The following is a 14987-nucleotide window of genomic DNA, read 5'->3' on the forward strand; positions in this document are numbered from 1 at the left end:
TCTTAAAACATTTTTTTGTTTAAACAATAATCAAAATATCTAAATATGGCAAGTCGGAGCTGGTTGTGACGAGGTAGGTTGTTAGTGCTGTTCTACTTATAATTTCGACCAACTCTGTCGATGTAATACATAATTTCGGCATAACAGCGGCAGATATTTTAATCTTACGTAAGACTAGCTTGATACACCCGTGCTTCGCTACGGTATGCGAAGGATTCTATAATTCATCTCCGAATTTAGATTTGCCCCTTTAGGGATTGATTAGGACAAAATCTTGAATTATGTTTTTAAGCATTTGTATGGGTAACCCTTTATAAGCAAAAACCAAGTTGATATCTCAACGGGCCTAAGAGATATTGAGGAATCCGTGAAACACGTTTTACCCCTTTTCATCCCGTTAGGGGTCGAATTTCTAAAAATCCCTTCTTAGTGGGTGCTTACGTCATGGAAAGAATATACTCCCCGAATTTTATATTTCTAGGTTTAAGGGTTTGAGCTGGGCGTTGATGAGTCAATCGGAACATTCGATTGTATATATATATATATATTAGGGTGGTCCTTATTTTTCGACTTTTATTCTGCGGCACCCCCCAGAATGTTTCCAATTCGCAAAAAAATAATCCTTGCCAAAGCTCAGCTCGATCGTATAACGGAAACCCGTGCCCCCGGCGGATTTTTAAACATTTGAGTTCTCTTGTATTAAACTGTTTATTCCATCAACATTGGTTTTTAAAGCGTATTTTCCACAAAAATCGACTTAAAGCACTTTTTTTTTTAACATGTGTGTCTTGCTTTTCTGCATCGTTTGAGACCTTATACGTCTCATTTAAACAATTAGGTAAATTGTTAATAACTAAAAAATAAAAATAAATAGTTATTGCATTTATTGCTTGATCAGCTGGAAAAAATTATGTATGGGCTACAAAAGTTATAGTAGTATGTTTAGAGCCAAAAGAAGAACAAAAATTAAAAGATTACTCTATTACTCTATATAAAATAATCAGTTGTAAAACTTTAAACGCGTTTTTTTCGAAACTACAATTTTGTAGCTGGGCGCTCGCGTATCTCGGGCAATTTTTATCCGAATGACTTGAAATTTGGACAGAATGTTTATAACAAAATTGTCTTTAGTTAAGCGTACGATTCTTTTATTGTACAATTAGTTTTTGAAAAACAAAAAAGTGAAAAAATTTTCGGTTGAATTTCGAACTTTTTTTTTAGAACTGCGCAATTTTGTTAAAGATTCATATTTAAAAAAATCCGTACGCTTAACTGAAACTCCATTCGTATAGTTAAAATGACACCAAATTTTTTTATTTTAGACATTCCGTTCTGACGGAACATAAGCGCCCGCGCACCCACAATTTTTTTGCGGAGGTACACGGTATCACACGCTAAAGGCGCAAATATTAATATTTTTCAATGATTTTTTTTGCAATATATTCAATATATGTACTTTTAAAGAAATGAAAAACCAATTTCATTAAATTTATTATTTCTCGCGAAAAAAATTCACGAAAATAGCATTCTTTTTCCGGCCGTCATAGTGGTTTCCCCCCTTAAGTCTCTTCAGGTCCCCTCCTAGAATAGGGGTCCGAGGAGCTCCCAACTTTATCAGGATACAATAAATGCAATAACTATTTACTTTTATTTTTGGTTATTAATAATTTACCTACACGGAGAGAATTTTCTCTTAAAATTTACCCTGAAATCATGGTAGTTGTGGGACATGTACCACCAAGAATTTTATGCGAACTATTCTGATTAATATTTACCATAAAAGAAAATATTAATAACTATTACATTAAAATATGAAATATGTTTGATTAATTTTACTAAAATATATCTAGGAAATTTAAATAATTTTTCAAAATTTACCAATCTGCTTGGTAATTTTTACCACGTTGTTTGTTTCTAATTCTATTATATTTTTCAGTTTTTTCTACCCCTATTTCATATATAATTCTTTAAGATTTGAATGATTAGATCCATTTTTATACGCGATCAAAGGTCCATAATTTTTTTAGAAATATGTGTGGCAAATTTTGAAATATCGGGCTATTTATAGTTTTATTATATTCTTGGCTTAATTGTCTAAATCGAATCATGATCTAAGATCGGTATGATTCAAACAATTAAGTCAAGATCGGGGCATGATCCAGACAATTAAGTCAAGATCGGGGCATGATCTAGACAATTATGCCAAGATCGGGGCATGATCCGGACAATTAAGCCAAGATCGAGGGACGATCCAGACAATTAAGCCAAGATCGGGGCATGATTTGAGTCAAGATCGGGGGACGATCCAGACAATTAAGTCAAGATCGGGGGACGAACCAGACTATTAAGCCAAGAACGGGGCATGATCTAGACAATTAAGCCATGACCGGGGCATGATCCATACTTATAATACCAAAATTATAGCAGCCACTAATTTCGGTATTAGAAAAATAATTTCGGACACAATTACATCACAGCATCTCAAAGATATGTTAAATTTAAAAAGAATAGTATTGCTTCCTCATAGAGGAAGCTTTGTTTTCGTAAATTCGTATATGAACCTTTGATTGCGTATAAAGTTGGCTCTAATCAACCAAATTTAAAAGAATTATATATAAAATAGGGGTAGAAGAAACCAAAGAAAAGATTGTTTTTTGAGTTTTTGAAGACAATATTCAGAGTGTTCTAAAACGTCGAAATATCGAATTAAAAAAAATGTCCGTCCGTATGTATGTATGTGTGTATGTGTGTGTGTATGTGCCAAATTTACCGAAATTTCTATAACTCTAGAACTAATCAACCAAATCTTAACGAATTATATATGAAATAGGGGTAGAAAAGACTAAAGAATATAATAGAATTAATAAAAATTGTTAATAATAAAGGGGTTACCGATTTCTGTTAAAAAATACAACCAAGTTTACTGAAATTTTTATAACTCAAGAATTAATTAACCAAATTTTAAAGAATTATATATGAAATAGGGGTAGAAAAGACTGAAGAATATAATAGAATTAATAAAAATTGCTAATAATAAAGGGGTTATCGATTTCTGTTTAAAAAAATCTACGTAATTGCTCTAATTTCCGCAAATTTTGAGATATCAAGCTTAATTTTTTTTTTATAGATAGAGTGTCATTAAAGGTAGGTTGGTGTTGAATTTAGCAAGGATCGGTGAAGGGATTACCAATTTCTGGCTATTTTTAGAAATGTCCGGGGTTGCTCTAATTTCTGTAAATTTTGAGATATCGAGCTTAATTTTTGATGGATAGAATATCATTTAAGGAAGGTATTGAATTTGGCGAGGATCGGTGAAAAGGAGTTACCGATTTTTGCTTAAAAAATCACATGTATAAGTTATACATGTAATTTTATATAGAGTATCATTAAAAGAAGGTTGGTATTGAATTTGGCGATAATCGGTAAAAAGTTTCTTTCTTTATACAAAATTTTGAATTTTTGAGAAATGTCTGTGGTAGCTTTAACTTCCGCAAATTTTGAGATATTGGGTTATTTCTAATTCTATTATATTCTTCAGTCTTTTCTACCCCTATTTCATATATAATTCTTTAAGATTTTGTTGATTAGACCCAGCTTTATACGCGATCAAAGGTCTATAATATTTGGAGAAATGTCTGTGGTTGCTTTAACTTCCGCAAATTTTGAGATATCGGGTTTTTTCTAATTCTGTTATATTCTTCAGTTTTATCTTGAATTTGGCGAGGATCGGTGAAGGGATTACCGATTTCTGCTTAAAAAGTGTATAATTTGGCGATGATCGGTGAAAGGATTACCGATTTCTGCTTAAAAAGTGTATAAGATATACATGTAATTTTATATAGATTATCATTAAAGGAAGGTTGTTTTGAATTTTGCGAGGATCGGTGAAGGGGTTACCAATTTCTGCTTAAAAAGTTACATGTATAAGTTATACATGTAATTTTATATAGAGTATTATTAAAAGAAGGTTGGTATTGAACAAAATGGAAATAAGATATATCTGCAATTAATAGAGATCATTTTAGTAAAAACATTAATTATTTAATTAATTGATTTTTGTAAGAGTATAACAGATATTAGTATAACAGATATTAGTATAACGGATATTAGTATAACAGATATTAGTATAACAGATATTAGTTGCAATAAAGCTTTATCACAATAAAAAAAGTGTGCAAGTAGAAACCTGCACATTGCTTCCTCATAGTTTAGTGGGCAAGTAGAAACTTGCACATTGCTTCCTCATAATTTTTAAGTATGCAAATTATAAATTTGAACATTACTTCCTCACGATATTTAGAGCGATTAAAAGAATAAAAATTGAGCGAGAATCTTTTCGTAAAAACAGCGTTAGACTTTGGAATAAATGTTCGGGCTCTTACTCGCTATTGTAAAAAAGTGACCTACGAGCAACTATTTGATCCTGCGATTCAAGAATCGTCACCAAATTTTTATTTTAAAAATACACGTCAAGTTAAATATATGAGTTTGTCTTAAATTATTGAGTATTTTCTATTTCAAACGCTGCCGAGGATAAAGTAAAGGCCCCAAATAAAAAAAAGATTAAAGAATTGAGGGGACAAAAGAAACTCATCACAATGATTTTGCAACGGACTCAAAATCAGTTTGATGCCACCGTATATAAAGAAAAGTCAGCTCTACGCAGAAAACTTGTCAAAAAATCTACACAAAGTGTCTATTACTTCTCTGACTCCAACGACTAGGCAATTTTTTCAATATTATATATTAATAATAAATAATATTATAAATAAGTATAGAAATTAATATAAATAATGTGTTTTTTATTATGTGGACAGATAGCCCCTCGAATGTAGACAGATAACCCCGCATTTGGGGCTATCTGCCTACGCTTGACTTGTCCACTAAAAAAATTCGCCTCTTTAAAATATTAAAAGATCAACGATTCTAATTATGTTTTTTTTTAATAGCAAGGTTGAAAGGTTATACCATTAAAATTTTAGCCAAATATCTTTATTAGTTTTTTAGTAAACTTGAAAAAAGCGTAAAGCGTGGACACATAGCCCCGGTCTCCCCTATATATACATATATATATATATATCAAATATGTTCGAATCTTTTATGAATATTTTTGATAATTACAAATATTAGATGTCAATCGTTAAAATCAAATATAATAAAAATATTAGATATTAAAAATTTAGAATAAAAGTTGCTTAAAATATTTATTTACACATTACATTCTTTAAACTAACACGTTTATTTTTATAGTTCGAGTACTACTTGTAAGATTCGAATCTTTACAGTAAAACCTATTTATTAAGTAGGTCAAGTACATTTCGAATCCTGTAGGTACTTATTTTAAAATTCGAAACTAGTCGGGATCGATTATATTTTGCAGAGATAATGTATGAAATATTATTTCTTATGAATATTACTCGAATTCTAGAAAATAAAACTTGATTATTGGATTGGACTCGGATTTGTAAGTACATATTGTACTTGATTATAATATTAATCTATTGATCCCATCCCCAATCTCATTTCTAGCAAATGGGAAACGGACCGAAATGTAATCAATGATGATTGAAGCATCCATGCTGTCCGGCGCAATGATTATTATTTCTTAAATAATATAATTAATAATTTGTTTTTCGATATAAATAATCTTTGTGCTTTTTATTATTTAACATTTTAATCATTATTGGGTGATCGAGATAATGCGGGTTTATTCGATCGGTTCAAGGGGAGATTAACGAGATTACGAGAGAGTGTGGTGGGAGTGTACGACCGAAGAGCTCGTATCCGCACCAACGAACACCTTGTCCGGCAAGATTTAGCCGCGCGCGTTGTACACCACGTGGTACACACACCTGCATGGTTGGCGCGTGCTACGCAGAGATGCATCTGTCGTTGCACTCGGGTGCACGTGTACATACCGCAGTTGTTTTATTTTTAGCCGTATAAACAATAATATTGGCCCAGTAATATCATTCTTCGTTCTTGGAGATTACTTGCGTTTCTTGCCCTGACAGAAATATTTAGACTTGTTTTCTAAGATATTTAATATCGAAAATCAAAAGAAAAAAAGACCGACATCTTTAACAGGTCTATGGTAAGCGTTTAAGTACGAAATTTGATTTGGAGAAATATCGAATTATTCTTGATATTTCTCGGATTTTAATTCAGAGCTTTGTTACATAATGGAAGCTTCGTATTTAATTTCCAATAAATGCAACGTTAAAAATTTAAAAAAGAAAAATTGATATCAATATTCATCACATCATTATACAGATACATATAATTACTTACGCTATAGATAAATATCAGCTATCAGAGATTTTATACTTTTTACATTTTACAACTTTTGATTCTCAAGAAAAGTCGCTTCAACAATTGAGAAACGTCCTATCTACATGGAGAGAATTTTTTGTTATATTTTACCCTTAAATTCACTACAAACTTGGGACAACTTGGCAACCAAGGAATTTTTAAAATATACAAAAGACATTTTACAAACAACGTGATAAAAATTACCAAGCAGATTGGTAAATTTTGAAAAATTATTGAAATTTCCTAGATATATTTTAGTAAAATTAATCAAACATTTTATATTTTAATGTAATAGATATTAATATTTTTTATTATGTTAGATATTAATCAGAATAGCTCGCATAAAATTCTTGGTGGTACATGTTGTCCCACAATTACCATGATTCAGGGTAAATTTTAAGAGAAAATTCTCTCCGTGTATATATGTAGGGGAGACCGGGGCTAGACCGCTAACGGGGTAAATCCGCCAAATCAAATATCTCGGAACCTGTATATTGTGCGAACTCGCTATTAAAATTGTAAACGCTGCTTATGGTACCCATGTGAACAACAGAGTTTCGGCAGGTTACCTGCCGTGTTATGATTTTTACGAGAGCAAACGTGTTTTCGGAAGGTGAAAGTGAAATTTTCTGCGCGTGGAAATATTGTAATATCTGCAATAATATTTGCTCTCCAAATCTCGAGGTACGTGATTATAAAGAGTAATGCATGCTGAACACGAATTCAATGTAGTTTTTTCATTATCGTTGATGTCTAATATTTCGTGGGCGATCAAACCTGAAACTTATGTTTGGGGCTTATCCGCCAGTAAGCACCCGGGGCTGGTCCGCCAGTCTCGTCACTGTGGCGCGCCGGGCGCACGACTTCAGCTCACGGCGATTTCAGGTTAGGTTTCCCTCGAGCGTGATTCTGTCTTCCCTTGCACGTGCGTCAATTTGTGTAGGAGGGAAATGGTACGCACGTATCGTCGCAAAACGGGTGTTTTGGCCGACCGAAAAGATGGCGGACCGTTGTTTTTGAGATCGCTTGCGCTCACGGCACGTCGGCGAGGTACGGCGAGACACGGCACGGCTCTGAGATCCCGCGATTTCCGCGCGAGAGTTGACATGCCGCGCGCGCGGTAGATCGTCGTTGTTGGTCATTGTGTCAGTGACAGTCGCGCGTGCGACCGCATCGTCCAGCGTTCGCCGCATCGTCTCGGCGTCATTGTCGCCGCCGTTGTAGTGGTGGTGGTGTCGGTGGTGGTCATCGTCGTCGTCGTGGTGGTCATCGTCGTCGTGGCCGTCGTCGTCGTGGTGGTCGTGGCCGTCGTCGTCGTCGTCGTCGGCGCGTCGAGGAATCGGCGCGAGGACGCCGTCGAGTCGGTAAAATGGTCGCGCTCCACCGCGAGCTTTTCTAACCCCCCCTGTCGCTATTTATCGCTTACCCGCGAGAAACGCGGCTTGGTTAGGTTGCTCGAGGGTCCGCGCTGATCCTATGGCACCGGAACGCCGTCACGCGTGTTCCCCGTGGTTGCCCGCGTTGACAATGTGACGTGCCGTTGGGGAGTTTACGATTTGGTTAACCTCTGTATTCACGTGCCTTAATTGTTTTATGGAATAGGTAAAACAATTATTTTTTAATGTTTTGCATAAAAATTTGAAATAAATTTTTATTTTTCTCTTAAAAAACAATTATTAAAATGTATCCTATCATTTTTCAGGATTAGATGTACGTATATGTATTGAAAATGCAGTGTAACGGATTAACCCCGGGGGGTGGCGGTTCAACCCCGGCATTTTTGAGATTTCAATTTTTGCACCGTTGTCGTTTTTGCTCTATACCGGTTAAACAAAGCGACGTAGATAAAAATTTCCTGTATAAATTTTGTAGCTAAAGGTTTACTCTTTACAGTGGTATACCACATTTAACTACAATTATTTATTTTGTTGTTAAAAATCGGCACCGAAAAAAAACTAACGGTCTAGCCCCGGTCTCCCCTATTACGTCAATATCTATCAACGGGCTCCTCAGAGTGCTGCCTTCGGCTCTACATCGCGTCGCGTCGAAGATAATTTGATAGCCGCGAATTCGTAGCCTTGTCTGAGTAGGCTAAGTACATACGCGAACTTCGCTTATCTGTCCGGATGCTATCTCGGAGCGGCATTTCGACTTTTTTTTTACGTTTTCAGATTTATTTTAAGAAGGCCGGAGATAGCGCCACGATTTCGGGTCGTGAACCGTTCGTTCGTTCGTTCATTCGTTCCTTGTCGCTCCGCCGAGCGAGAATTAGTTCGCGTAGTCCGTTATGCAACCGCGCGCGCGCGCGCGGCTTTGCATTCATCCATTGTCCATCACGCCGCGCTGTTCCACACCGTGCAGCGTGGTTCGACTCGACTCGAGTCTCGAGTCTGCGGCTCTTTCGACGTGATAGTAGGAGGTACCGTTGCATACGCTGCATCGCGTGGTAAGAGGAGAGAGAAAGAGAGACCGCCGACAATCTTTCCAGCCCCGGCGACACGACAATGCGCTATTGCGAGAGCCCCGTCGGACCCTTCGCTCGTCGTTCTCTGTTGCAATTTACGACGTGCAGTCTTAAGAGCCACCGCTGCTCTAATTCGACGCTGGAATTATCTCACGTCAAAGCCAAATTTGGTACATACGTGTTGCATACGAATTTAACCCGATGTTGCTAAGACGAAAATATGTAGCACGACTACTGAGGGCAGAATTTGTCAAATTCCAATTAATTTAAGAGCTTAAAAACTGCAGCAACGTGAAACTTTTAAAATATTTTAAATTAAATTTAATCTTTGGGCTCAAATCATATCAAAGAAATAAAATTGGTATGATTTAAAACCATTTTAAAACTTTTATTTATAATGACAGACACAGAGCAGTACGTAGAAAGTACGATATATTATAGAATTATAGAATATATTGTAGAATAGTACGATATATTATAAACACAACATGAGAGTCAAGAGGCTAAACCGGATCAAATATAGATTGTTATAAGTTAAAACTGTTCAATAATAATTTATTGTCCAAAGATTAATAAAAACATTATGGATGTTTTGATCTTACTTGGTCTTCTTCAGCACAATGAATAAATTAAAGGAATACGCGAATTTTAAGAGTACATAGTATAAAACAGGAAGGACTAAAATATAAATATAAAATGAAAGAAAATAATATATATAATATATATATATATAATGATATATTATAATATTGCGTGTGATCAATAACGAAAATAAACTCATAAGTATGACATATAGATTACGATCGCTACAGAGACTTGACAAAGAGAACGCTCTTTGTTAAATCGGAAATTACCGGCTGCACACGATGATTCATTGCAAAACGGCGAGCGAGCCTTTCGTTGCTCCCGAAGGTCGATTGTCGCAATTGTCCGTCATGTCGGTTGCAGTTTGAAAATACTCGCATTGCGGTGGTGAGAGTGTACGAGAGAGGGACGATAAACAGAAAGACACGTTAGCCGAGCGTCGGATCGCGCAGCTGGATCCTCCGAATCGTTGCAGGTGCAGACGCGCGTTCGCGACGGGGCAACGTGTACGCTCGCACGTGCTTTTACGGTGATCGGAGGTGTGTTGCTTCGTGAATTTGCGTCACGATATGGACGGACGCTGTTATGTATTGAAACTGCTATTCTATTGCAGAATTTTAAGATCTCTAATATTTTCAAAAAAGTGTCAAGACGGTTCTCTAACAAAAAGGATCAAATATACTACACTGAGAAAAAATATTTGTTAATCCCAAAAAATATTCAGTCGGCCGATACGAGCAACTAAACATTTTAGTTAGTTCAACTAAACCATTAGTTGAATGAATTAATTCTTGATTAAACAAATTTAAAGGTTGACATGAATGCATTATACCTTTTTTAGCGCAACTTAATAATTGTTGAAACAACTAATGTTTAGTTAACTAACTAACATGTTTAGTTGCTCGTATCGGACTAAATTTTTTTAGGCTTTTTTCTCATCAGTGTATGGATATGATATTTCATATCTTTAATGCAATATTTGATCTTTTATTGCGTTATGTCTTATACATCTTACCTTTAAGATAAGAAGAGGTTTCTATAATTTTTCCCAAAATATTGTCCGACACTTCTATCTAATCATCTAATGGGTTCCATCCTTCTCAAATACTAGCTCTTATATTTTTCCAATATTTTTACAATTTTAAATTTCTCCTTTGAAAATTGAACCAATCATCGCTTTTGATATTAGCACTATTTGGTTATGATTATTTTAACAAAGATCCGTTCTTTTTAAACAAAGATCCATCTTGAGTAGAGGTAAATCGTAGCGAATGCATCTTCGACTTAGCACTATTGTACTGCAACCTTGCTTGCCTACGTATCGCCTGAATAACGTTCAAGAGGTCAGTTTTTTACCTCCCCAACACTTTAAGATACTATTACGTTGCGTCTCGCAGGTAACAACGTAATAGTATCTTAAAGTGTTGGGGAGGTAAAAAACTGACCTCTTGAACGTTATTCAGGCGATACGTAGGCAAGTAAGGTTGCAGTACCTACAACACAGTGCTAAGTCGAAGATGCATTCGCTACGATTTACCCTGTACTAGTACAGGGAGATACCGGTCCCATCTTGTCGGTACGGTTCCTTAAAAAGAAGCACCTTTTAATCGATTTATTGTTACTAGCATGATTAATTCCTTTAATTCTCAAGTGGAATATAAGGCCTCCTAAGATGTTTCAGTAATCGCTTTAAATTCAGATGTGCGGGTGGTTGGCTCACAGCACCCTAGCATGGTGGCAAATGGAGGAGTGCACATAGCCATTTGCCAGCTATGTATGGACCAATGCTTAATGTCTCTTCCGAAAGACGGAGCCCAATTTCTTCGCACGAAAGTCCTCCGTTAATTTCTCGTGTAGAGGACTACAGTTTAGATTGCTTAGAATATTAAAATTTCTGTGATCAAGTAGACTCAAACCCGGTTCTTCGTGGTTACAAGTCTGGCGCTTTACCGCTAAACCACATTGCCACCTTCATTCCTAACATAACGATAAAAAAATTTTTTAATCGAAATAATACCTCGATAATAGGATACTTAATTATGAAAATATAATAGATAATATAATTCAATACATAATAATGTATATTATAGTTAGCAAAACGATTCTTTACGTTATTAAAGTATTAAAACATGTTTTTATTTTTTACCCCTATATATATGAATTGCATTGACAAGATCGAGAAAAGAACAAATGAACTTTCTAATCGATTCGAGATATCATTAGAATTCATGGTTTCGCGGCGGTCGTATTGCGTGTATTTGTTCGCTGCCACGAGAGATACAGATGCAATTGAAGAGAGACAGAGTCATATTTATGTACGTGGGAGTGGGACCGCATCGAGAGCGCGATGTGGGTCACTAGGAAATTGTTAGTCGTCGTCGTCGTCGTCTATTAGTCGTTCCGACAGCCTTTCTATGTACGACCGGCAGCTGGGCGCTGCGTGGGCGTCGTAATCCCGCGACGCGGGGGCTCAGTTCCAGGACTTGGGGAGGATGTCGGGATCCACCACCCCATGTGTTATTTCATACGCGCTTTTTACGCGTCATTATTCCGTCTTCTTCATCTTGTCATTCCTTCAGTTTACAGTTCATCCCGTGCATTATCTTTTAACACAAACTCTCTGATAAACTTAGAATCGATTTTTTTAGTGAAAATATCGTGGAGAGTTATCAGTGATAACTTATCACAGTTTCTTTTTTTTAAATCTTTTATCTTTAATATTACGTATTTTTATAACTAAGCTTTAAATTGTAACTCTCTGTAAAGCAAACGTCATTTAAAATCAGCTGAAGAAAGTGGTTTTGTTTGTAATCCGTTTGATTCTGAAGTTTGAATCTGAAGTTCAGTTGACCAAAGAGCTCGTCGTAATACGCTCGAAGTGAAATGCCCTGGATATAAACGAGAAAGTTGTATAACGTTATTTAAAGTTATAGATGTCATTACAGAAACTATTATGTTCAAAATTTTACGCTTGACTACGAAAGAGTGTAATAAAACTGCAGTTTTGTACGCGATGATTCGAATAAACTCGAAAAATAAAATTTACGAACGTTTGTCTCGAAAGATCGTCGCAGTTTTGCGAAAGATCCGTCCAAGTCAGGCGCAATGTACGAGGCAATTTATGCCAGCTATGGCAAAGAGGTGGAAAGGCTCTTTTGTCTAGCGGCCCGCGCTGCACAATGGTCGCGCGTGGGTGTCGAAATTCGCCCCGCGCGGCATGAGGCCGCGGCGACGCACACAAGTCGCGGGACGGGAGAGAATTGTACTATCGCATTGCGTAAAGCCCCGTCTACAATCAGTCGGAAGACGCTTGTCGGATGTCGCTAGCCGTATGTCGTAGCCGTTTGTTCGACATACCAATCTACAATCGAGTTGGGTGTCGTTAGTCGTTACGGTGGTTTATCAGTTCGAGATAGGAGGTTTATAGGTTAATGCTTGGTTGGAGTCGAAATTGTGGACATCATAATGGATATTACTAAATTGGTTGCGGTTTATAATAATTTATTATTGGCTTGGACACAAATTCAAAGAATACGAACAATTTTAAAGAAAAAACATAAGCTCTCTCGAAGATGGTGGGTAAAACCTCATCTTTCCGTAGAAATGAGACACAATTTTGGAGCTCATCAGAATTTATTTAAATATTTCAAAGCAAGTGATCACGAAGAGCTATTCAAGTTCACAAGGATGTCTGTTGAACAATTCGACATGTTGCACAATTTATTGAAACCGAAGCTCGAAAAGAGGAGTCACAGAACTCCTTTGGCGACAGAACTTCGTCTCGCTCTTACATTGAGGTTATAATATTAAATTTTGTAATATATTTTTTTGTAAATAATATCAGGGCGCATTTTATTCAATAATTATTTCTTATTTTTAGTTATCTTGCTCATGGAGATAGTGCTGCAACCACAGCATGGCATTTTCGTGTAGGAAAATCAACCATGTACAGTATTATTCCTGAAGTGTGTAAGGCAATATGGGATGTTTTACAACCACTGTATCTGAGATGCCCAAATGAAGAAAATGAGTGGTTGCAAATAGCGAATGACTTCAATTCTCTTTGGAATTTTCCAAATTGCATAGGGGCTATTGACGGCAAGCATATACGAATTAAAGCTCCTCCAAGATCTGGTAGCGCTTTTTATAATTATAAAGGCAGTTTCAGCATTGTATTAATGGCTATTTGTGATGCTCACTATCGTTTTACATGGTTGGATATTGGCGATTACGGTAAATTGATTAAACTATTTGAAATTAATTAAAATTATATATTTAGCTCATAATTATATACATACTTGTTCTTTAGGCTCACTGAACGATGCCGGCATCTGGTCTAACACTGAAATGAGTACCGCATTGGAGAATAATACTGTGTCTTTACCACCAGAACTTTATTTGCCACATACTAACATTGCTGTACCCTTTGCTCTTGTTGGTGATGAAGGATTTCCTCTAAAAAAGTATTTGATGCGACCGTATGCAAGGAGAAATTTAGTTGATAATCAACAGCGTATATTTAATTACAGATTATCAAGAGCACGACGAATAATTGAAAATGCCTTTGGAATTCTTGTCGCAAGATGGCAAATTTTCCAAGGATCAATTTGTTTCAAACTAGAAACTGTTGAAGCAATTGTACAAGCCACATGTTGTCTTCATAATTTTATTATAAGCACAAATTATTTAAACAATCGCTACATACAAGAAGATTTTATAGATCGGGAAGGTCCTAATGGTGAACTTATCGAAGGAGTTTGGCGAAGTTCGATACAACATTCTGCAATTAATCGAGTAGGACGAGTTGGTGCGAATATTGGTTCGGTTGCAGCAATGAGGCAACGTGACATCTTAGCCCAATACTTTGTTTCTGATGACGGTAGCATTCCATGGCAGTGGGAAATGATATAAACAAATTCCTTGGCTTACAACTTTAATCTTTTCATTGCACATATCTTTATTGCGTCTTTAAAAATAGTACATAAATCTTTAATAAAATTGTATATACTTTTTGGTAAAAAAAACTTATTCTATAATTTCTCTCTCTCCCTTAACAATCTTATCATTATTGACAATCATACTTTCTAATTTTGTACTTTTTGGTATAAATGTTTTGTGACAAAACTTTAGTTTCTAATTTGTTAGTAATCTTACTCTCTAATTTCATATTTTTGGATAACCTGAAGCACCTCGATGATGCATTGGGTTCTACATTTTCCGGGCACATGTTTTAATCCTTCTTCTATTGCAAGCATATACCCATCCTTTTCTTTATTTTTATTTACTGTACTTGTAATCAGTGTTGATACGGTATTCATCGCATCAGATATTACAGTACCTGCCTCTGAAAGTTGTTCGTCTAACTGAGTACTTTTCATTTTTTTTCTCTTTGCGAAATCGTCCATTGGAGGCACAATTTTTTTTGGTGTTGGCTTCATACATGAAATCATTGCTCTTGAACTTGTGGGAGTTGACGAAAACGAGCTGGTACTACTGCAACTAGATAGTGGTCTTGTTACGGACTCTGGACGATATTGAGCATTATTATCTAAAATTAAAAATAATAATGTCAAATAATGTCTTTTTATGTGTTTCACGATTAACAAATTAAAAAGAAATCATTTTA

The 14987-nt window shown here is 35.8% G+C and overlaps 2 protein-coding genes across 5 annotated transcripts in view; one reads left to right on the forward strand and one right to left on the reverse strand.

The window, feature by feature from the left end:
• LOC139779910 (putative nuclease HARBI1) overlaps positions 1–14385 on the forward strand; it is a 76660-nt gene extending 62275 nt beyond the window's left edge. The window contains exons 4-6 of one of the 4 annotated variants that reach the window (XM_071718403.1): positions 13242–13594; positions 13671–13824; positions 13891–14385. In XM_071718403.1, coding sequence (XP_071574504.1) covers positions 13242–13594; positions 13671–13824; positions 13891–14272 — 889 coding nt within the window. In that variant the 3' untranslated portion in view covers positions 14273–14385. Of the gene's footprint in view, positions 1–12181; positions 13159–13241; positions 13595–13670 lie in introns of those variants that run through there. The other 3 variants (XM_071718405.1, XM_071718404.1, XM_071718402.1) reach the window with 3 other exon arrangements.
• Positions 14355–14987, reverse strand: part of LOC139779911 (uncharacterized) — a 1476-nt gene continuing 843 nt past the window's right edge. The window contains exon 4 of the mRNA XM_071718406.1: positions 14355–14909. Within this exon, the coding sequence (XP_071574507.1) occupies positions 14512–14909 (398 nt within the window). The 3' untranslated portion in view covers positions 14355–14511. The remainder of the gene's footprint in view (positions 14910–14987) is intronic.

This window comes from Temnothorax nylanderi, unplaced genomic scaffold, assembly GCF_030848795.1.
Source record: "Temnothorax nylanderi isolate EJ_2023f unplaced genomic scaffold, tnyl_v1.0 TNYL_tig0250_pilon, whole genome shotgun sequence".
Taxonomy (NCBI): domain Eukaryota; kingdom Metazoa; phylum Arthropoda; class Insecta; order Hymenoptera; family Formicidae; genus Temnothorax; species Temnothorax nylanderi.